The 22916-nt window shown below is 39.8% G+C and overlaps 1 protein-coding gene across 10 annotated transcripts in view; it reads left to right on the forward strand.

Moving 5' to 3' along the window:
- The window catches only part of LOC108271270 (receptor-type tyrosine-protein phosphatase mu), a 227739-nt gene that overhangs the window by 153460 nt on the left and 51363 nt on the right, over nt 1-22916 (forward strand). For 3 of the 10 annotated variants that reach the window (XM_053683467.1, XM_053683468.1, XM_053683484.1), the window contains exons 12-16: nt 2751-3024; nt 6803-6839; nt 9471-9545; nt 17080-17215; nt 18878-18907. In XM_053683467.1, coding sequence (XP_053539442.1) covers nt 2751-3024; nt 6803-6839; nt 9471-9545; nt 17080-17215; nt 18878-18907 — 552 coding nt within the window. The remainder of the gene's footprint in view (nt 1-2750; nt 3025-6802; nt 6840-9470; nt 9546-17079; nt 17216-18877; nt 18908-22916) is intronic. The other 7 variants (XM_053683486.1, XM_017478801.3, XM_053683491.1 and 4 more) reach the window with 3 other exon arrangements.

Below are 22916 nucleotides of genomic sequence, written 5' to 3' on the forward strand. Positions count from 1 at the left end.
TTTTGCCACGCAGTATTGTTGTTAAAGTCCAAACATAATTTTTGCACTTTGAACACTAAACCATCAACATTTTGGGAACCATTTTTAATAAAAGTGTGTTGGGGGGGAAAGAGTCTTTTAATGATTTAATGATATTAATTATATTATACAATATTTATTGCTTGCTTTTTTTAAACTAGTACATTTATTTTATTTTGCAGTTAAAGAAAATGTCCTGTCTAGTACCCAGTTAAATCTGATTTATTTATTTATTTATTTTACAATTATGGCATAGTTAAGTTTCCACCTGGTTCAAATAATATTGTGTTTTCAGATTTAAATCCCATTTCCTTTTGTATTTCATCACACTGCATGCATCATGAACGGCCTCCTGCATCGCTCCGCCCGGTTTACTGATTTATTGAATTATATAATGTATGTGATATAATCAGGCAGTATGAGGTATTAACATGAGTTTGCTCCAGTGCCCGGAAGTGATATCGGTTTCTCTCTAGGACAGAAGAGCTGTTAATCATCTGTGAGACAGACTTAAACTAATGGCTGGCCTTTAAAGGGGTCCTAAATCCAGAGGAATCACTCGTCTTCTCCTCTTCTTTCTCTCTCTTTGCCATGAGAGCTGCTTTATTCTCTTCTACTACAGTTCTAGTCATGGCCTTTGTTCTCTTCAGTGCAGCACAGTAATTAACTTCATATTTCTCACTGTCCGTTGCTGCTGTATATAATATTACATTACATTAGATTTGATCACTAAATAGCAGGCACACTGCATTGTGTTATCACACAGCAAAAGGGCAACAGCGCTCAGTGCTGGGAATTTATTTATTTATTTAAAATAATGAGCCACGGCTGAATGTGCAGTGATGCCATTTACAAAATACAAACACTAAAATCTCTGATTTAGAAGGATTTCATTCTGTGCTCATTTTCCTAAATAAATGAGAACCTATTCATTTTTATATTACAATAGGGCTTGTTGGCGTAATACTACATTTAAGTAGCTGCTATAATATAGAGAGAACCTCAAAACTTGATTGGCATAAACAAGGATTTGCTGTGAAGACATTCAATCCTGTCTCTGCTTTTATATTGTGTGTGTTTACATGGCTTCAAGGTTTTAGTCTTACATGTGCTTTCAAACCTATAAGGTATGATATAACATTTCTGGGAGATATAGTAATAAAGCAGATGCTCATAACGCAGCAGTCCGTGTGAAAACACAATTAGGACACGAGAAAGTCTTCATTGCGAGCTGTGCACAATGCTTTGAGCATTTCCATAGTTTGCTGTCTTTTAACTGTGGGTGAGCTACTCTGACTTTTACTAGGGACAAAGGATTTATCAGATACACCTTTTTAATTAATGAATAAAATGCACAAACTGTTATTCATGCATGATAATCAAATTAGGGACAAATGAAAGACTTTTGTAGAGTTGTTGATTGCAGATATCCAAGGGAAAAGACAAAATGCATGCTGTCTCTTTTAAAGATGGGCAAATGAACACATTTTTCTGCATGGCTACATTAATACCGTTTCATATTTGTTGCCTCTTTAGCATCCAGCTCAAATTTTTTGATCATAGATCTGAGATGTTTGAAATGTTAAAACAGTAAAAGAAGTCAAGGCAGGGTCCCTTTCAGATTTTTCTTTTTCTTTCATCTGAACTGTAGAAGAAGAGCCGCTCGTATTCACAGTTCCACTGAAGTTTTGTTCTCCTTTGCCTTTCTGTCCCCTTTCCAATAAAAAGACCCCAGTCCGACCTGCCTGCAAAATCACCTCCATTTCATTTTGTCTCGGCATCTCAGCACCAGCCAATATCCCCTCTATTGCAGTGGGAAAGACTGGGCTTTTGGGCTCAGGCATGTTTGATCCGCTGGGTGAACAAACGTATTATACGTCCCACATATTACTTCACCAGTCTCCCTCTTTGTTCCTGGGAACAAATTCATGTTGATCTTTTCCTTACACGTTGACCATCATTTCGGTTTCCTGATGTGAATTTTTCTTTTTGTATTTGCTTCTGTAGAATCATTTTGTTCGCTTTTGTAGACTCAATATTCATTCCCCACTGGCTGAATTCAGCAGTCAAATATCTGGAAAGAAAAAAACAAGACTACTGTCTCATACCATGGGCTTTTATTCTATGCTGTTTAAATCCTCGCCATAGATGGTTCTGACCCTGGGATAGCTACACTCAGAATCAGAAAGCAGCCTGCTTCTCACAAGTTGGTTTTTTTTTTTTGTTTTTTTTTTAAACTTCGCCCCAGGTTTCAGGCTTTAGCTAGTGAGTAAAAGCTGCACAGACTCAACCAGTTTGAATTCCATTGTGTGGGTCGATTTGAAACGGGCAGTACATGCAAGAAAACCCTCAAACATCTTGCAACAGAAAGAATATTGCATGGAAGAGTGGTCAAAAACTCCAGCAAGCGCTTAGTGGACAATTATGCAAAACGCCTACAAGAAGTCATTTCTGCTAAAGCGGGAAATACTAGCTATTGATATTTATCTTAAATATCTCTTGATATTTATGTTGAATAAATGATAACCAATGTTATGGTTTTGTTGAAGTATATCAACTTTATTAATAGGAACTGTTTCAAAGAGGAGGTTTGCTTGTCCAAATATGTCAAAAAAGCCAACAATTTTGCACGGCGTGAACTTGTTTTTTCATATGACTGTATGTATGTTTTCCTAATTTAAAAAAAAAAACGGATTTCAGAATTTCTCCTGTTCAATCCTCTTTTGTTCCAGTGTGTACCAGGTAGTGGTAGAGGAAGAGCGGCCACGCCGAGCGCAGCGCACTGCTGAGATTCTGCGCTGCTACCCCATCCCCATCCACTTCCAGAACGCCACTGTGCTCAGCTCACCATATTACTTCACCGCTGAGTTCCCAGCTTCCCGCATACACAGCTCTCTGGCTTTCACCATCGGAGACAACAAGACCTATGAGGGCTACTGGAACGCCCCACTGCTGCCCCATAAGAGCTACAGCATCTACTACCAGGCTGTTAGCAAGGCCAACTGGGTGAGTGCAGAGAAACCAAATGTGTGTGTATGTTGTGATGATGAGCACAGACTTTATGAGTAACCTCTCAGCTTACTGATGGGGCTGGACCATAACATGCTAGCTGAAATCACGTTAACATAGATACATCTGTATCTCACTGAGCTTGTGGGCTAAAAGCATGCCGAGCTCTCATTAGTTATATGTTATATGGTAACCTATTATATTGTTGAGTTCCTATAGTCTATATAGACTATTTGACTTATCATGTTAAAAACAAATGAAGCATACATATAAATGATGACTGATGACAGTGTTTTCTGTTGTTGAAAAGGTTCATGGCTTTAATAAATAGCTAGAATATTATTTTACTCATTATTATTAATGAGCCAAATATTTGAATAGTTGGTTTATTTTCATGGGTGGGCACGGTGGCTTCGTGATTAGCACTAACCTCCAATGTTGGGGGTTTGATTCCCACCTCCACCCTGTGTGCGCGGAGCCTGGATGTTCTCCCTGTCCTTCAGGGTTTTTTTTTTCCTCCCGCAGTCCAAAGACATGCATTGGCATTTCTAAATTGTCAATAGTGTGTGAGCGTGTGTGATTGTGCCCTGTGATGGGTTGTTGCTGTAAGCTCCAGGTTTCCCGCAACCCTGATGGATTATTTTCATAAAATCAATCTATACTGAGGGGATTTGTGGAAGTTAAAGGGTCAAATAGTTTGGGAACCCTTGACATAAATCATTAACATGAACATAAAACAGAATTAGCCTAAAAGCTGGTCATCATCGCATGAAAAGAGAAAAAAATGGGATCAGGATATCCCGTGTTGGATGGGACGAATACATTAATTTACGGTACAATATAAGAACTGGGAAAACATAACTATGGTTTCTTTAAAATGTTGGATGAATACCAGAACTTATGTTATATATTTATCCAATGATAAATGCATGCGCTGAGTTAACAACTGCTACTGTTTGCATAATTGAAATATACATCTTCTTTTCGATTATTTCAATACCCAAACATTCTACTACACATTAGGTCAATAACATGTCTCAAGGTTTCTTTTTATATCCCCCTTCCTCTAGTGTACATCTTTGAAGAACTAAATTCCAGTGTTCCTCTGAACTTCACCATGAACAGTCTATAGTTCCAGGCCTTAACCAATTCATTGTTTTGTTTAGCTTTTAATTAATATTGCATTTCTCTCCAAATGAAATACTAAAATCCTATTTAATCAGTAAATATTAAAGAAGCAGAGTTTGCAGTGTTCTAAATGAAATAAAAAGCTTGGCCTGATTATCGTGGTCAGAATCCGACAGTAAATGGCCCTCCTTGCCGTGACTCCAAATATTTTGTAGATCATTTGCTTTAGAAACGCTTCGTTCCGCTGTGGAATCAATTTGTCCCTGTATGAACAGCGACTCAGAGACAGCAAGCTGTGGATTAGTATCTGATAGAGGATGATTTGTGATATATCACTAGCCAACTAGCGTGCTTCTCCATCAAGCCCTTTTCCATCAGCAGGCTGATATGCTCAATTTAGAAATATTGAATTTCCAACCGTTAAAGGGGAATTTTGCACCGGTAGGACAGTGAGACTGGCAGAGGCGGATGAAACTATCAGCGAGGGGGAACGCTTTCATAGTGAGCCACTCAGTAGTACTGTACAAGGCGGCTATTCACGACTGCATTATTAACACTCCAGTTTAATTGGAAATTAGAATTATCAGCCATCTCCCTTTTTTATATGCAAATTGACCTTAATGAAAAGCCAATCCTTTATTCCAGTGCCAGCAAAAGAGAGCGGGGCTCAGGCCATTAGATAATTCACCGACTCTAATTGGACACAGTCAGCCTGCAGGGTATGAGTGGGAGTGTGTGTCTGGGAGTGTGTGTATGAATGTGTGTGTGTCTTCTATTTGCTACTCATCCTATGGCACTTTACAGACACACATGCCTCCCTAATGACTGTATTCTTGTGGACGTGTTGCCACTGTGACTCAGTTTTTAAGTTTTTAACAGGGTATAGTGGAGACACACATGTCCAAAAAGAATTTGCGTGTGTGTGTGTGTGTGTGTTGAAGTAATTGTTACACCATGACATTTCAGAGAGAAGGCAGCTCTGTGCAAATTGCTTGCAAGCTCTCTATTGCTGAGTTCTATTGCCAAACACTAACGTCATGCCCTATCATGCCCTTTGACCCTGCCTGATTGCCCAGTTTTAACAAGGGAGGTGAAGTAGCTCAGTCTAGCTCAGTGCCGTTCTGCATTCTATTCCTCAGCACCAACCATTACATGCAACTTCATCAATCCATTTCCTTGAGTCTTGCAAAGAGAACACTAACCTGCTAGTAAAATTCTAAGAAAAGATCACGAGGCTACAAGTGTGAACAGAATTAATTCATTCTGAATTCATGTGACATAGGATGATCTCTTGATGGCCGGCATCCCGCCTCCCAAAAACATGCCAGTAGGTGGACTGGCTTGTTCTAAATTGCCCATAGGTGTGAATGAGTGGGTGAATGAGTGTTCCCTGTGATGGACTGGCATCCAATTCAGGGTGTATCCCTGACCAGGATAGGCTCTGGATCCATTATGAACCTGACCATGTTAAAACGTTTACTGAAATGATAGAAAGCCCAAACAATACCAGGAAATCTACGACAATAACGCACTGAGTCTGAACACACTGTTATGTAAGTGGCTATGTTTGGAACCATGCTTTATTCATGTTTGGCCTGCTTCCACTGTTTCTCTTCACCTCTATGTGTCAGTCCTGTCTGAACCCATTCTGTCTGCCCATGCGGGTTGTGTTTGAGCATCATTTTTTTACGATCAGAACTTGTGGCCTGAGTGCTGCCGTACCTGCTCCTCATCATCCTGCCTCCATCCTCAATAATTCACAGCCCTGTAGTTTAATTTGTCATCTCTTCAATAATGCATCAGGCCTCACAAGTGCATTTTGCTGTAATAAAGCTAAAGGGATTAAAAACCAGCTCTTCCATCACTTGCTGCCTTTTGAATATTCATGTCCCCGGGTTCCTTTTTGTTTGTTCCTGTTTTGTAAGACAATGAATGCAGCTCCATACACTGTCATCGCTTTGTCTTCTTTTCGTCTATTGTTTTGTCTTGTTTTGAAATGTCAGGGGAAGAAGCACACAGATCCTAGTTTGGAGTTGCTGAGTTTTGTGTAAGGAAGATGCTTTTCTTCTACCATTTTCACACATCTACTGCTAGTGATGGACTAGTTCTTGGCTGCGATTTTTTGTTGTTGTTGTTGTTGCTAGTTTCAACTTCTCTACTACATGCTGCTGAATTCGGAATTAGCTGTTTTTTTTTTTCAATGCTTCTTAGCTGTGCTGTCAAACACAAACCAGGAGTAGATTTAAAGCGAGGCAGGAAGAAGCAGCTGCAACTCCTATATGGCCTTCCAGTCCACTTGCAGACTCTATAAATAGGACACAAAATTTTCTTAAGCAAAATCTGATCCCCAAACACACTAGAGAATTGTAAATAAATCCGTTAATCGTGTGTGGATTTATACAACAATATCAGACACATGAAATCAAGACGCTCGGCAGAGTATAAGGGGAAAAGGAGACTGAAGGACAGCCATGAAGGTTAATGTTTTGCCCTTTTTTGCGACAAAAAAAATAACTTGTCCTTTTCTCTCTCTGTCTCTGTCCTCACGTTCACTTTCTGTGCTGCTCTCTCTCTATGTCTCTGTCTCTTTCTCTCATTCTCTCTGTCACTCTCCCTGTCCTCGTTTCTCTGTGTCTCTCTTTCACAGGAGACAAAAATCGATTGTGTTCGTGTGGCCACTAAAGGTAGGACTGTCTTACAATCATCATCATGTGAAGCTTGATTATATGTTCCTAAACGTGTGAAAGATCTCCTGGTTCTTTTCGCATGTCTGCGGAAATCCCTGTCATCTCACCTGGTTCTCACGTCTTATCGAAGCGTACTGATGCTAGTATATGACAGTTCAATATGTATGCTTCAATGCTTCAATATCTAACTCTTATTAACAGCACTGACATAACACAAGGTGCTTCACTTTTGTATTGATTGGTTATATTTTCAGCATAAGCCCATCAGATACTCTTAGGAATAAAACATGATGAGGCGTGCTGTTATAAAATAATCTACGATGGGGGTGTCGTGATGTGGTCCAGTGCAACACTGAGTTTAAAGTTACTAACCCAAAGTAGATTATTCTCCAATAACAGCATGTCCTGAATTGTTGTATTCCATTTATACCACAGTGATTTGCCAATTTCCAAAAAAAGAAACCAGAAAGCGCAAAGTAGTTTTTCCCGAAAACCTGCTGACTGTTACAAGACACTGACACTGGAGGCTCCTTCCATATGTGACTCCTTCCATGCATCTTCTTACAATAACCATATCATTTATTTTAAAATCCATTAATTATTAGCCTTAGATTATATGCATGTAGATTATGTGCGTACCTTATGTACGTAGATTATGTAAGTCCCTGTGTATGAGTTGTTAGTCTAGAAATGATAACGTATTGGTAAAGCACATCAATATACAATAGCACATTAACTACAATAAGAAAATGAACCACTTCCACCACGTAGCGCTAAAGAAATCACTACGATTAATATCTGTGGAACGCATTTAAAATCATGTTAAAATGCTTGAGATACACTGTGTGCACACTTCCATCCATTTCTCTCTGTCTGCAAGATTCAATGTGATGCTAATTCAATAATGACAATAAGGATCATCAACAGTAATGAATGCTTATTATCATTCCTATGATTATAGCATCATCAGACATTTAATTCATCTTAGATGAGCTCCTAGAAGTGATAAAAAAGGCCCCTTAGCTTAGTTTCCGGCACCTTCCTACTTATGGCTTCAATCAGTGGCTTGATAGTGCAGTCAGAATCCTATACTGTAGCTAAAGGAGAACAAATGTGAGCGTTATCCTAGCTCTAAAGGCAAGCATATTGCTGGAGCAGAGTTTAATGGTGCTGTCGGGAAACACTGCTCCTCCTGACAGATGGATCATAGCTCTGCTGAAAGTTGAAGCACGTTTGATTTCGGGTCCCAGAACTACTTGGCAGTGGTACAGTCCTGACCTCCCGTGGACCATTAGCAAACACGGAAGGCACTTAGGAAGCCACAGGCTCATCCAGGCGCTAGCCTCAACATCGTTTGGAATTTAATTGAGCACAGATGGTAGATAATCTATTTTCCTTACTACATGCCATCACTCTTAATGGTGCCAGGGCTGTGCTATGCAAATGAGTGCCTTTTCACTTGATTTTTCAAGATAGTCGCAGACAGCAAACGCATCTAAATACTCCTCTCCCCTGAGCAACAATTACACGAAATGTTTTGTTCTCATTTTATTCTAAAATGATGTGCAAATGAAAACATACAGCATAGGCATGAGATTCTGTCGCTCTCATGGGACATAGTCAAGTAAAACTCTTGGAGGTGTGTTGTTATAGGAAAATACTCACTTACAGGGTGGGGTTATGTGGCCCGATGCGAAGTGGGGTTACTGGTAGCACCCTGCAGTTGATTATTTTCCAATAATAGCATGTTCTGCCATGTTTTATTCTCAAAACCAGAGCAAATAAATGTGTAAAAGAAAAAGACATCATATTTTATCCATTTATAGTTACTTTTAATGCTGCGGCAGGTCCAGAAAACAAATTAGTTCCTGTAATCACTTATGATATCGCAGCTATAAATAGCTGTTTGGAATTTTTTTTTTCCCCCTCACTCTTGAAGGTAATAAGACAACAAATGCAGCTTGTCATGTTACTAGGAAAAAGTGCTCTCTGTGCTGAAGACTCTCCTGTGGTGGAAATCTTTCTGACAGTTACAAAGCACTTACACTGGAGACTCCTTCCATAAATGTGAAATAAACGTCTCTGTACGCAACACTCAATATCGACGATTAGGCGCTTTTCTTTTATTAAGTAACAGCATGTTTATCCATTTATTATGAGGTTTAGATTATGTATCCATATATCCCAAATCCCTATGAATTAGCTGTTACTCTAGAAGAATTAACATACAGTATTGCAGCCAGTGCATAATTATAAAAACCTGCAACCGGCGTTAGTGTCAGAGCTACCATTATAGAAAATTAATCAACAAACTTTTGACTAATCAGAATCGTGAATTCAGCATCACTGTGGTATAATATGTACTAACAAGCTGTACATATGGCTGTAGTGTAAGGTGCCTAAGTTCAAACAGGCAAAAAGTGCACATAATCTCAAGGACACACACAGATTTATCAACTGATAACTGATCGACTTAAATGTGTTGAATAACATTAGGCTTGTCTGTCTTTCTGTCTGCCTAGCACTGTGACTAAAGAATATATTTGGCCAACCTCTGGCTTCAGCCTGCCCTTCTTTCTCTCTATATCTCTCTCCTGTGTGCATGTTTCCCTGGAACTCTCCTTTTAGCCGCCATTATTGTGACCCAGCTCACCACACCGTACGTACGCATCGCACCGGCTGCAGGCGACAGCCAGCTAACAGGTCAGACCTCCCTCTGTCCACCCTCTTCTCAGCTCTGTGTGTGTGTATGCGTGTGTGTGTCACTAAACCACGAATGGATGTGGGTGTGGGTGTGTGGATGTGTGTTTACACTACTCATCAATGGTTTGAAGACTCCTAGCTTTTAGCGTTTTCCTAAACCTGTGATGATAACTTAGAAACAATTTCCAAACAGTTATAAATGTTCCAAATGCTTTCTTCATATAAATATGTTGTCTTTTTTTTTCTTGTCCGTTCCTCCGTAGATGCTTTGCCGTACCCCATGAACTTCTTGCTGATGTTTAGTTAAAGTTACATTACAGTATTTATCAAATATCAGCTTTGAGTTGTCATTGGGGTCGGTGCAAATCAAGTATTACTCGACAAATCAAATCAAACCATGTCCCCATCATTTTGACAGGTAGTGTTTTGCCTTGTTTGAATGTTTAATCTTGAAATTTAGTTTTAGACTAAATGCACGTGTTGTAAAAGTGTTTTCAGCTTTCTAAAAAAAAACAAAAGCATCAGATCTTAACCAGTAGAGAGAGTACTCTCTGTAAATCTCTCTCTACCATTTAACAGTGATCTTTGTGCTGTTGTGCTTTCGGTAAACTCAGCGTCGTTTGTCATTAGTTTACTACGTGCAATTGATTCTTTGTTTTTGTAGCAAGTCTCAGTTGTCTGAGATATTCCATGCTCGGAGAACACTCTGGTTCAGGCCACAATGTTTATTTAATATTCATCTAATGGAGAAGGTCAGATCGTATTGGATTAGCCTTGGTGTTCCTTTCTGCACACTTAATACCATTTTCAGACCGAAAAAAAAAAAGAGCCACTGACTCATTTTTATTCAGCATTAGAATAGGATTTCCGAGCCGAGTGGAAAGAGGGAATCAATACGGCACTACAAGGCCGTGTGAATCTCATCCCTTTGTGGGGCGAAGCTGTTGTGTTCAACCTGCTGTCAGAACATTACATTTAAATATTTACCAGCCTCGGTGGGAACGTGTTAGATGGAAAGTTTCTGGGGTGTTTTGTTGGGGTGGCACGAAGAATCTTTTAAGAACTGCAAACTTTTTTAGACTATAAAGTATGGAAGTATTACTGTTTTTTTGTTTGTTTGTTGTTTTGTTTTGTTTTGTTTTTGTGCTTGGATACTTGCCACGTCTGAACAGATTGAATTTTGGAGGATGTTGGAGCTGGATTTTTATGCACAGTTGTGCTCATAAATTTACATACCCCTTGCAGAATCTGCAAAATGTTAATAATTTTTTTAAAAAGAGGGATAATTAAAATTGCATGTTGTTTTGTATTTAGTTCTGCCCTGAATAACCTATTTCACATAACAGATGTTTACATATAGTCCACAAGACACAATAATAACTGAATTTACAGAAATGAACCAATTGAAAACTTTGCATACGCTTGATTATTAATACTGTGTGTCGTTACCTGGATGATCAACAACTGTTTTTATGTTTTGTGATAGTTGTTCATGAGTCTCTTGTTTGTCCTGAGCAGTTAAACTGCCCACTGTTCTTCAGAAAAATCCTCCAGGTTCTGCACATTCTTTTGCTTTTCCAGCATCTTCTGCATATTTGACCACTTTCCAACAGCGGCTATATGATGTTGACAGATATGCATTGTAGGCTGATTGGCATTTCCAGATTGTCTCCAGTGTGTGAATGTGTGTGTGATTGTGCCCTGTGATGTGATGGGCTCCCTGTGGGAGACCTTGTTCTCTGGGATAGGCTCCAGGCTCCCCCATGACCATGTGTAAGATAAGTGGTATGGCAAAAGGATGGATGGAATAGGTTTAAACTACTTGTGTCCATTTGTAAATAATTCAAGTCCAAATAGGAAACTTGTTTAGTATTTAAAAGTAAACTGCATCTCTGACTATGTCTGAATCTCAGGTTGAATTTGTATTTGTGTATGTGAATGTGTTTGTGTGAATGTCTGTGTTTCCATGTCATTCACCTTTTGCCATTAGAAGTGATGGGTTTGTTTACTCTGTGCTGAAGGAGCAGCTGTTATGGCTGTAGGCTGTCTAAAGAGCTTCCCTCCCACTCAGTGCTCTCAGAGGCCACACGTCCCTCCGGCATGTATACATAAGCGTCAGCACCTCTGCAGCAGCCAGAGAGGCCCTGCGCTCTACTCTGACTGTACTCTATATCTTCCCTGAGTGGGTTGCTCTGTGAATTACTGATAATTACACACAGCCATGAAACTTAAAGGAAGGCGGAAATGGAAGAAAGGCAGCACAAATCAGAGTGCTCGAGGTCTGATACCTTTTCATCATGTTCTTCAATTCAGTTCAATTTTCAATTCAATTTGATTTGTAAAGCGCTTTTAACAATGAACATTGTCTCAAAGCAGCTTTACAGAAATATATAAACACAGGATACAGATTTTAAGTGTGTGAATTTATCCCAATTGAGCAAGCCGGTGGTGACTGTGACAAGGAAAAGCTCCCTATGGTGATATGAGGAAGAAACCTTGAGAGGAACCAGACCCAGAAGGGATCCCATCCTCATCTGGGGAACAACGGATAGTGTGAAAGTAAAAGAAAGTTCATTATGGTTTATATGAAGTCTGTTTGTAGGACTAGTCCACTATTCACTAAAGGAGACTTAAGTGCAAAATTGTAAAAATTGTATGTGGTAATTGCAGTCCCAAGGCCTTAGTAGCAACCGTACTCACAGCAACCACAGCGAAAATGTCCATGTGGAATTGAGGTCCAAAACCATTTCTATACTACTTCAAGTGGTACCATCCTCAGCAATCTCTAGGCTATAGCCTCCAGTTGATGAGCTCTCCATCCAGAGGTAGGGCATCAGGATGGATCAGGCAGGTCCGGAGAGCAGAAAGGGTCAGGATCACTGGCATCTCCATAAAATCATGTGTGGCTCGACAGAAGGAGATATAGATGACAGAAACCTCATTACTGATTCCTCCATCGCATTTATCATCGCATTTATCATGTATCGGATTTCAAGGTCTGATGCATAGTATGCTCTTTCAGACCGCGCTTGAAACAGATATTAAGCCATAACAGCTCGGATGTGTGGTTTAAAGCAGGGAATGTTACTACTCACACATAACCAGATATAGTAGAAAATCAGTGCAAAGCATGCAAAGGACATTCTGCCATTTATCAGATGATACTTTCCCTTGTATTTGCCATTCTGAGAGGCTGATGGAGTTAAAGATGATATGCAAAACAACCTTAAGATTGTAACACATATCCTTACTCCTACAAGGCATTTCATGCTCCATAGTTATGGACCGATCATGGCTATATATATAAAACAATGCTGTTTGATTGTTTTTAATTGCAGTGATACGTTTTTAGTTCTTATGCTCATAAAGCTTTTTCATATTTTTTAAGATTGAGTGAAGTTAAAGAGATGTTTATTATCATACAGTTTTAAAAGCAGAAGCAGAAGTCCCCGTTTCAATCCTGGTTTCTGCCGGAATACTGTGTGGAGTTTCACATTTTCACCCTTTTGTATACGTGTATTTCCACTAGGTTCTCCGGTTTCCACCCACTGACTCGAAATTGCCCCTAGCTGAGAATGACGATGCTACTGAGTGTATGTGATGACCTGGCATCTCATCCAGTGTGTATTCCCGCCTCACGCTCAGTGTTTCTGGTATAGACTCTGGATCCTCTGTGACCCTGACCAGGATACAGCAGTTACTAAAGATGAATGAATAAAATGTGTATTATTTGCACCAAATTCAATCATTCCCAGTCAGTTTGCATCTGGCTAATGGTTTTAATTACAGAACATTTAGCCTAATGATAATGAGTCTTTATTGATCACATATGCACAGTGAAATTCTTTTCTTCACATACCCCAGCAGCAGAGAGGGCTAAGGGCCTTGCTCAAGTGCCCAACAGTGGCAGCTTGGCAGTGCTGGGTCTTGAACCCTTGGGCCTTCCGATCAGTAACACAGAGCCTTAACCACCAAGCCACCACTGACCCTTGGCTTGGTGACAAGCACTGTTAGCCATGGGTTTACACATTTTAATAGACTTCATTTACATTCGTTTTTTTAGTGCTAGGTTTTATTTGATTATACTACTACTATATTATAGCACTTTTTCACACCTTCAGGGTTGGGGGTTCAAGTCCCACCTTGGATTTTGTATGTTCTCCCCATGCTTCGGGGGTTTCCTCCGGGTAATCTGGTTTCCTCCCCCAGTCCAAAGACATGAGATGTAGGCTGATTGGCATGTGTGGCCCTGTGTAGGATAAGTGGTACAGAAAGTGGATGGATGGATTACTTAAATTAACATTAACTAGCTTGTCAGAAAAGTTGGCTAAAGTCAAACAGTACTGCTGAAGAGGTAATATTAGCTAAGTTAGCTACTTAGCTAACAACATTAATGCACTGCTTATTTAACTGGTTAGCTTAGCCGATATATCTAAATAATGAAGCTGCAATTATGTTACACTTTAGGGGGGTTTTTTTGTGTTTGAGGGTGCAATTGTTTGACCAATGCCTTTTTTTTCACCCAGGTACAAATGCTAACGCTGTTAAAATAAAAAAAAAGAATCACTTGTTAAATGCAGGTCATTGTCGTACGGAAGCCTGTGTTTCTTCATCCCATAATGCTAATAATCAGAAGAATATAATCGCTCTTGAAATACTGATCAGATTATGAGCCCATAATTATTTAATTAATGCATTGTTAACTAATATTACATAATCATATCCCCAATTAAGCTCAGACATCATAAATTTTAATTGAGTTTTCATTTTGTAGACTGTAATCATATTGTTAAAGTTATGTTGTGTAATAAGGTTAGCTCTCAGAAGTAAGGCAAAAGATGTATGTCACTCTGAGGCCCTCACGGTCTCACCCCGGCCATCATCGACAGGAAAGCTGAAATTTGCCTCAAAATTAGACCTTGCTCAATGCTACTAAGGTGACCACGCCGCTCAGGCTGGAGTGATGGATGTTATCTCACACTGATTGAAAAAGTTGAGCTGGCAGCAGGAATAGTTCTGTAGCCAGGGCAGAATTGAATGGCGTGTCCTGACTATTTTTCATCCCCTACTCATTTGAGGTGCTGGAAATGGATATTTCACCCGGTTTATAACTGACATGCCATCACATTATACAGTAAACAGGTGAACGCTCGCCTCTCGTCACCCCCTGCTCATTCTTGTACCACATCATCTGTGTACGCTGTATATGTGTGTTCCTCTCAATCTGTCTCCCTCTTCTTCAACACTGATGCAAAATGCTAGGTGCTGAGAGGTGCTGGTTATCTTACTTGAACAGATATTAAACTCCTGTGCCCATGGTGTGATCAGCCGTCACTGCCTGCTCGGGGGTACAAATGGCTCCGGAAGGAGTTATTCTCTCACTCTTTTTTTCCCTCCCTCATTTCATTGGCTTGTTTTTGCTTCTTTTACATTGCCACTCACCATATGTGACCCAGATTTGAATATCCAAAGGCGATTGAGAGGCTATAATTGTAGGCATGGAGAGAAAAAAAAAAGGAGAGGAAAAATAGAATAGAATAGAATTGGAGACGCATGGTTAATGGGTTTATCTCTTCCTCTCAGGTGGATGAGCTCTGGAGAAAAGGAGAGAGAAAAGACAGAAGGACAGAGTGCGATACAGATTATAATAACTACTTTATGTATGCAGGACCACCAAGGGTTGAGTGACGTTTCCACAGGAGGTGATGATGAGCGGTGGATTAGGCCTTGAAGAAAAAAGTAATCTGAGGGTCACATTAAAAATTCTATTAGAATAATCATTCTTTGCCCTAAGCAGCAAGTGGTGCATATCTGATGAGACACTCAGATATGTACGGTGTATCTCTCTGGGAAGTAGGCTGAAATCTGTTTCTTGAATTGTTTTAATGGCTATCCTGTCCTTGATTACAGTTTATAAGCAGTAGATATGAATAAATAAATGGGGTTGGGTGGCTTGTGCTGAACAAGCCAACGCATTTTACTGCAGTTTTGGTTTGATTGAGATGATTAAAAAGCCCAGTGGCTTAACAATTATTAGCTACCTTTTCAGAAAGACCTAAGATGATGACGGTAAACAGATAGAAAGAAAACAGAAAGTTTGACCAACCCTCCTCCAGTTATTTTTCCATGTACATTCCTGTGATATTTATTCATCGTCATAGTTAGTTCTATTTCGCAAAATATAAACCATTTAGTAATTTAACCCTCCTATTATGTTATGGGTCAATTTGACCCATTTCCACATTGGAGATGTCTGAAATACTGGTTAATCTCTCTCTTTTTCTTTGAAAGTTTTTTTGACATTCCTCGTTTAGGTTCATGAACTTGTATGCAAATATTTCTTCTATAAAGGTTTACTTTTAAGCTGTCCTTTGCTGTTTTTGTGTGTATTTAAACTGTGGAAGCCATTTTGACCTAAACATAATGGATGTAACCTTTTTCCCCCTACATAATAGGAGGGTTGAATTAAAGCAACCTTGATAAATCATTTACTGAATAGGAATGAACGTAGTAAATATGTACAAGCAAGCCAATTGGTCCTGTCACGATTCGGTAACTGAGGCGGAAGCAAGTGCAGGTAAGAATAGCAACAAACACAACGGGCAGGCAGAAATCGTAGTCAAAGGACAGGTAGAGGTCAGGCGATCGGACAAACAGACAAAACTAGGCAAGGCAGAGAATCGAAGTCAAGGGATAAAGCAAAGGTCAAAATCAGAATAGCAAACACGTAATCAAGGCTTGGATAATGACAGAGACTAGACTGCGCATTTACTTTGCAAATTGGTAAAGTTCCAAAAGTCCCTTATATGCTGTGTGTGTGATTGGATGTAGGTGTCTCTGATTAAAAGTCAGGAGATGGTGCGCATGTGGGAAGTGTAGTCCTCGTCGGCCATGTTTGTAGTTTGTGTTGTATTCTGGGAACTGTAGTTGCTGATTTGTTGTGACATGACAGGGCCAAAATGTCCTGTCTTTGTCCCAAGAGTTTAATAACCAGTCCCTCCAGGATTTTGCTCTTAACCCAAAATCAGGGAAACGCCGCAATATTCGCAGGAGCTTTCAATTTTTCTAAATTACAGCAGATTTTCCGCAGATTTGGGCCAAGACACCTCATCACGGTGCGTATTCAGCCAAAGCTCTCTTCTATTCATGTGCATCGAACATGAGTACAGCTAAAAGGATTCATTTACCAACGAACATAACTGCGAAACACTTTGGCAATTCAAGTAGATTTCTGCTAAAAAGCACAAAAAACTCCCCATATTACACTGCAAATTTTGAAAAAAACGTTTTTGGATGCAACAATAAAAAAAAAAAAAAAAAAAAATTTTTTTTTTTAAAAACTGCGACATCCTGTATGGACTGAATATCTGTGCTTCCAACCACATGACAGTGAAAACCGCCTGGATTTCTTAACGCATCCCTCTAACCTGAGCTGAAATAACAGTCCTGAATGCATACAGCTTTTTTATTTAGCCATACAAAACTGTCTTACATTTAGCAATGATGCAGAAACTAAAGTTGAACTCGGTTTCAGGGGCAGCGACCAGGAAACCTGATGCAGTGGAACCCGGAAAACCAGCAGATCACACAGTGAAGATTGCCGGAGTCATCGCTGGCATCCTCCTCTTTGTCATCATCTTCCTTGGTGTAGTGCTGGTCATGAAAAAAAGGTAAGATGGATAAGTTCATAGATCTGTAGTCTCTCAGTAATGCACGTGTTGTTGTAATAGCTGTTTCAAAGTGTAAGGTACTCTGATTCAGATTTTAAAAAAACTGGATATGATCAATTAATCATAATGGTTCTGTAGCAGACAGATAAATGAATGCTAAGGGATTGTGTGCACATGAAAGTGAACTCTAGTGAATCTACGCTGTTTTCCTCTCGACTCTCAAACATGCCCTTTTGTCAGCTGAAGACAGAATAATTGATTTGATCGCTCTGATAACCACCATTAAACTGGTTGTGGCACCAGTGTATGACACATGCTGAAATATTCATATTTTTCCTCCGTGTTATACTCAGACAAATGAACATGTATTAATGACCCTGAAACAGGAAATAGGAAAACATTTCTGAAGTTTATCGCATGCAGTAGAGAAAAAGCGAAGCAAGATAAGAGGGAAAATTTGATGAAAGCTATTTTTTTTTCCCCCAAAGAGAGGCCTAGGGCATGTTGCTTCAGGGAGGTTTACGTTAGCTCTCGTCCTCAGCTGGAGTGCAAAGCCTTTTGAGTTCTGCACAAAAAAACCCCTTTGCAAATAGTCCAACATCTTTGTAGAGCAAAGAGCTACTAACACACACTGTGTAAAGTAGGCTAGTGACTCTGAATATTCAAGATGTAATTTGAAAGAAAGAGTGAGACAGAGAAAATATGTTTTTAATCCGAGTCATTACCTCATCTTAATAAGGATATTCATCTCTATTGATTCTGCTAGTGAGTTTCAGAATGGCCAGACATTTAAACAGGCATGCCTACATTCTGCTGACAAAGCAAGACAGCCAATTACATCAGATCGATTATTTGCAATGGGAGTTAAGTTTTTAGCATAATGAGCTTGGCATGTCAGGTTATAAATAAGTGGGACTTGATGGGGTAGGGACTAATATCATGATTAAGACAGACACATAATAAACTGTATGTGGTGTAGTAATTTGATTAGCCCTGCAATATGTGTTAGTCGCTGTGACAGCATTTAGATATACAGCGTTAAAGCCAGCAGTGTATATACTATCTAGTAGATAGCTGTATTGAAAACTTTCTGCCTGAGCGTTTGTCTGTCTCGCTATACCTAATAAAAACGGGGCCCATTTTTCCCAACAGCAACTTATTGTTAAAAATGATTTGAACCGCCAGACAGAGTCTCCGAGGCTATACAGTGTTAGGGATAATGTTTATGCTTGGACCCTTTTGGGAAATCAAACTCTATCCTAACAGCTTTACCTTTAACTCTGTCTTTTTTGATCTTTCCATCTCTGCTATCTAATGTGACAGCAGCAATTTTGCTTGAGTAACAGCTTCCCAGAGTTCCTTTCGCCTACCTCTCTCTTGTGGTGCATACTTAAGGCCTGAAGAAGTTTATTTGGCAAAAAGTGCCCTTCCCTACACCACCCCCCACCCCCCTCCTCCTCTCGCCCTTCAGTCAGAGTCAGAGGCAGGAATCACAAGCCCTTGCCCTTACAGCCACTCGAGTAGCTCCTCACTTGTGTCACCATGTCAGGTTTTGTTCATTTTCTATTTTTCAGACATTAATCTTTTTACTTTTTCTTTCCTTCCATTTACATTCTCCCCTCTCCACCACTGCTTTAATCCTTCCACCACCCCACTTGGCAGAAGAACCTATCACTCCTACACTTATTACCTGTAAGTAACCACTTTGTGAAACGCTTAGTTGCCATGCTTTCTCTCCACCACACCGTTTGATATTCCATGCATGAAACCCAGTGGCTTCCTTCCTCCTTTCAAACTGAAGCACAAGCTTTCTAGTGTTCTTGTAGTTTGGCACTGAAATAGCACATTTTGTCTGAAGATGTCTATCATTCAGGGGTCCACTCTGATATTTCAGTCTTTTGTGCCATCTAAGTGTTCTATTTTGTTATTATATTCACATAGAAAATCATACACGAGCACAAACTGTGCTGTATTTTAAAATGGTCAAATGAAAACCTCTTGCAATATGGCATTTATTATCATGAGATGATTCTGCACTGCTCCAGTTTGAAGGGTGACTTTGTTATTCCCTTGAAAGTTACAGTTTTTCCTTAACGAATTATGAGCTACTAGTTTTCTCCTTGTCTATAAGTTAAAAGTCAAAGGGAAAGCTGTTTGCTGCTCAGACCTTATTGCAGTGGAATGATGACTAACCTGAAGCCTCTGCCATCCCACAAACATCATACAGACACAAAACCAGCCATGGTCGTGTCTTGTTGTTGACCTAACCCTATTCTTCATCCCGTCTCACCTTGCCATTATTCATTACGCTTAATTCTTTAAATCATCCATTTAAACCAAAGCTCATCTCACAGCTTCAGTTGGTTTTTCCTCTCTCCATGTTTTTGCTTTGGTTTGTGCATGGCCTTGCTGACAGCATGCAAATCCTTCTTTTGCTTTATGCTTTTAAAAGCTGCGTGTTCTCTGTTATTAGACTGCGGTCATTAAGACTGAAAGAGCCAGACGTCCCTGTCTAGGCCCAGACTGAGTCAAGCTGCAGAGGGAGGAGAGAGCAGCACAGTCTTGTGCTTTTAACACTTTAACATCAAGAGTAGTACTAAATGGTCTTTTAGAAGGAATTTGTCTTGGTTACACTGTGTGCCAGATTGCTAGCTGTCACTTTTCCCCAAGCTAGTATTTAAATAACACTCTGCAGAATGTCTACAGGGCCTGTAGCTAATTCCATGATGGAAGGAACAGGCTTTTTTTTTCTTCTTTCTTCCATTTCTAGACGTCACTATATTTAGAACCGTGGACATACTTTAATGTTACTACATGTTGGTAGTCTCGTTATCCAAACAGGGTCTCTTCATAGCAGAAAAAAGTAGAAAGATGATGATGGTAATAGAAAAGCATGTTAAATTTATTTATTCCTTTAATTCACAACACTTTAAAGGAGATCTGTCCATGCATTAGCAAAATCATATAGCTGGGTATGTGTATGAAAATACTGGCTTTAGATAATGTCTGTTTGTTTCTATAATTTACATGCAACATAAATACCAGATTATAAAAGTAATAGCACTTTCCGATGTCCTTTTTAACTAACAGGCTTTGATTTGATTCATATAAAGATTTTCTGATTTATATTAGATATGAGACTAGATCAGTTTGGTCTCACATTTAGACATAGTAGATGCAAAAAAATAAGTAGGTGTGTAAAGAAAAATCTACATTTACATTTATGGGACATACAGCAAACGTTAAAATCAGACTTTAGAACTTTTTTTACTTTGAAGAGACAATTGCATCTCTCTGTAAAGGATGTTTTGTCATTTCGGTGAAACAGTGTGGTGGCGCCGCTTTCTCCATCACTCACTCAGATAGATGCTGCCACAGATGTGGCATTCATAAAGCCTGTGAGGGGCGGCCTCTGGCAGGATCTCCCTCTCTCTCTATCACTCGCTAGTGCTTAACAGGAAAGGCAGGGAGACAGGCCCATTTAACTCAAGCCTGCGACAGAGTGAGCCCCGGCGTGTGCGAGCCTTAATTAAATCCTGCACCGCGAACTCACGCAGAACAAGAATCAAATTAATTGCAACAAGGGGATGTGCATTTGTCTCATTTGACAGCGCCTGTGTGCTGAAGAGGAGCAGCAGGTAGAGGAAGTGTAGAGGGAAGTCGAGGCAATTTGCACCCTCTTACCACAAGCCTGATAGATCGGGGAGCTTTCAAGAGTCACCTTTTGTCCAGGTGCCTTGTTCGTTGCCAAGTAACTCTCAATCAAGTTTATCAGTTCATCCCACTGACCCTTTCTAACAGTACGGGGATATGATAAGTCAGCTTAGTAACGCTTTGTAAATGAGTTGCGAGCGTACAGTAATTTATTCAGTGGGTCTGGGCTGAACAGCAGACATTCCAGCATGACTCGAAGTTAATTCATTAGCGTTAATTGGTGGATGGGAGCACACCTGGGGATTTAGACATAGCCGCCACACTACCATACAGCCCTCTGGAGGGAATAGACATATTGGCAAACATTGAACGTATTCTCAAAGGTATGTGATGTGTATTTCATTTTCTTTTGAAGATATACTGTAGAAAACTAGTCTAAAACCCAACCAATGCACTACCAAACAAAACAGCTTTTTTTTCCCCCCTCTGCTCGGGATCAAAAGGTCATTGAAGCTCTTTATTGACAGCCACCTTTCAGCAAGAAATTACTAAAAGAAAAAAAAGAGACATATGTTCTAACATATTTCTAAATAAATAAATGGCAAAGGTTGTTTCTGCTACATTATTGCCTACACAAAGGACCCAGTTCTTCACAAATCAGCACAGAACAAGACCTTCTACATGCTGCAGTCAAGGCGGCGAACTTGCTCAATGTCTGGCTTTTTGAGAAGACTAGTGAAAATGTACAAAAAGGCCAAATTAGAAGCCAAAAAGGCCAATTAGAGGCCTGTGGAGCTAACCGAGATATCCTTTCCGTTAAAGCTGTGTCTCTGGTGCTTTAGATAAACAGCATATCATGTTGTGACAGTTTGTATGTGATTGCGTAACAAGTTACAGTGGAGTGGGAGAAGAGGGGGGAAAAATTGCCTCAAAAGCTGGGAACTTTACAGAGATTAAGCCTGCTAGCATGTAGCTCTTTGTGGTATTTTGTTAATAGATACTCTCTTCAGACATTGCTGTGTTGTCTAAATTTCATGAGACTGATTTGGTTGCAAGAATGTCACTTCCTTAAGAGGAGAATAATTATATTTTTAATGATGAGATCATAGGGGAGGATGGTGGCTTAGTGGTTAGCACTTTTGCCTCGCACCTCCGGGGTTGAGAATTTGATTCCCTCTGTCCTGTGTTCAGAGTTTACATGTTCTTCCCATGCCTGGAGGGTTTCATACAGGCACCCTGGTTTCCTCCCCCAGTCTAAAGACGCATTGTAGGCTGATTGGCATTTCCAAATTGTCCGTAATGTGTGAATGCATCTGCGATTGTGCCCTGCGATGGGTTGGCACCCTGCCTTGTGCCCCGAGTCTCCAGGCTCCCCGTGATCCTGTGAAGATATGTGGTATGCAAAATGGATGGCTGGATGATGAGTCCATATTAAATAAAGAATAAAACACGACCAGGTACTATGATGTGGTCCCATGTGAAGTGGATTTTTTTTTTAATAACAGCATGTCATGAAATACTTTATTCCTCTTTCATCACAGCATTGATTAATTTATTAATAATGACGCATCATAATTTCAATGTTTATAGTTACATTGATGTTGTGGGAAACATCCTAGAGGAAAGTTATACCAGCTATAAACAGTTCCCTCTCTAGCATATCTTTTTCTCTCCCTTGAAGTTGATAAGACAACTAATGCAGCTTGTCATGTTACCGAGAAACCTTGTAACATGCATCTTTACATAGAAACCAATGTAAAAAGCTCTCCATCCTGAAGACTTTTTCCTGGAGACTCCTTCCACAAATGCTAAATAAACAACTCTGCTAAATACACTGGGATAGATAGTTTGATGATCATTCATACATACAATAATAAATAAATGGAACCGTGCTCTTTTGTTCTATAAATCAAACTATATGAAACAAGTTGTACATCTGAGAGTATGGAGCTTGCACTTATTTAGTTCCATTATGCTCAAGAGTAACCACTCTCTGTTCTGTACTTTTAAATGTTACAAGGCCGTACATGAATCCAGTCTTGCATGG

Source organism: Ictalurus punctatus, chromosome 1 (genome assembly GCF_001660625.3).
Source record: "Ictalurus punctatus breed USDA103 chromosome 1, Coco_2.0, whole genome shotgun sequence".
NCBI lineage: Eukaryota > Metazoa > Chordata > Actinopteri > Siluriformes > Ictaluridae > Ictalurus > Ictalurus punctatus.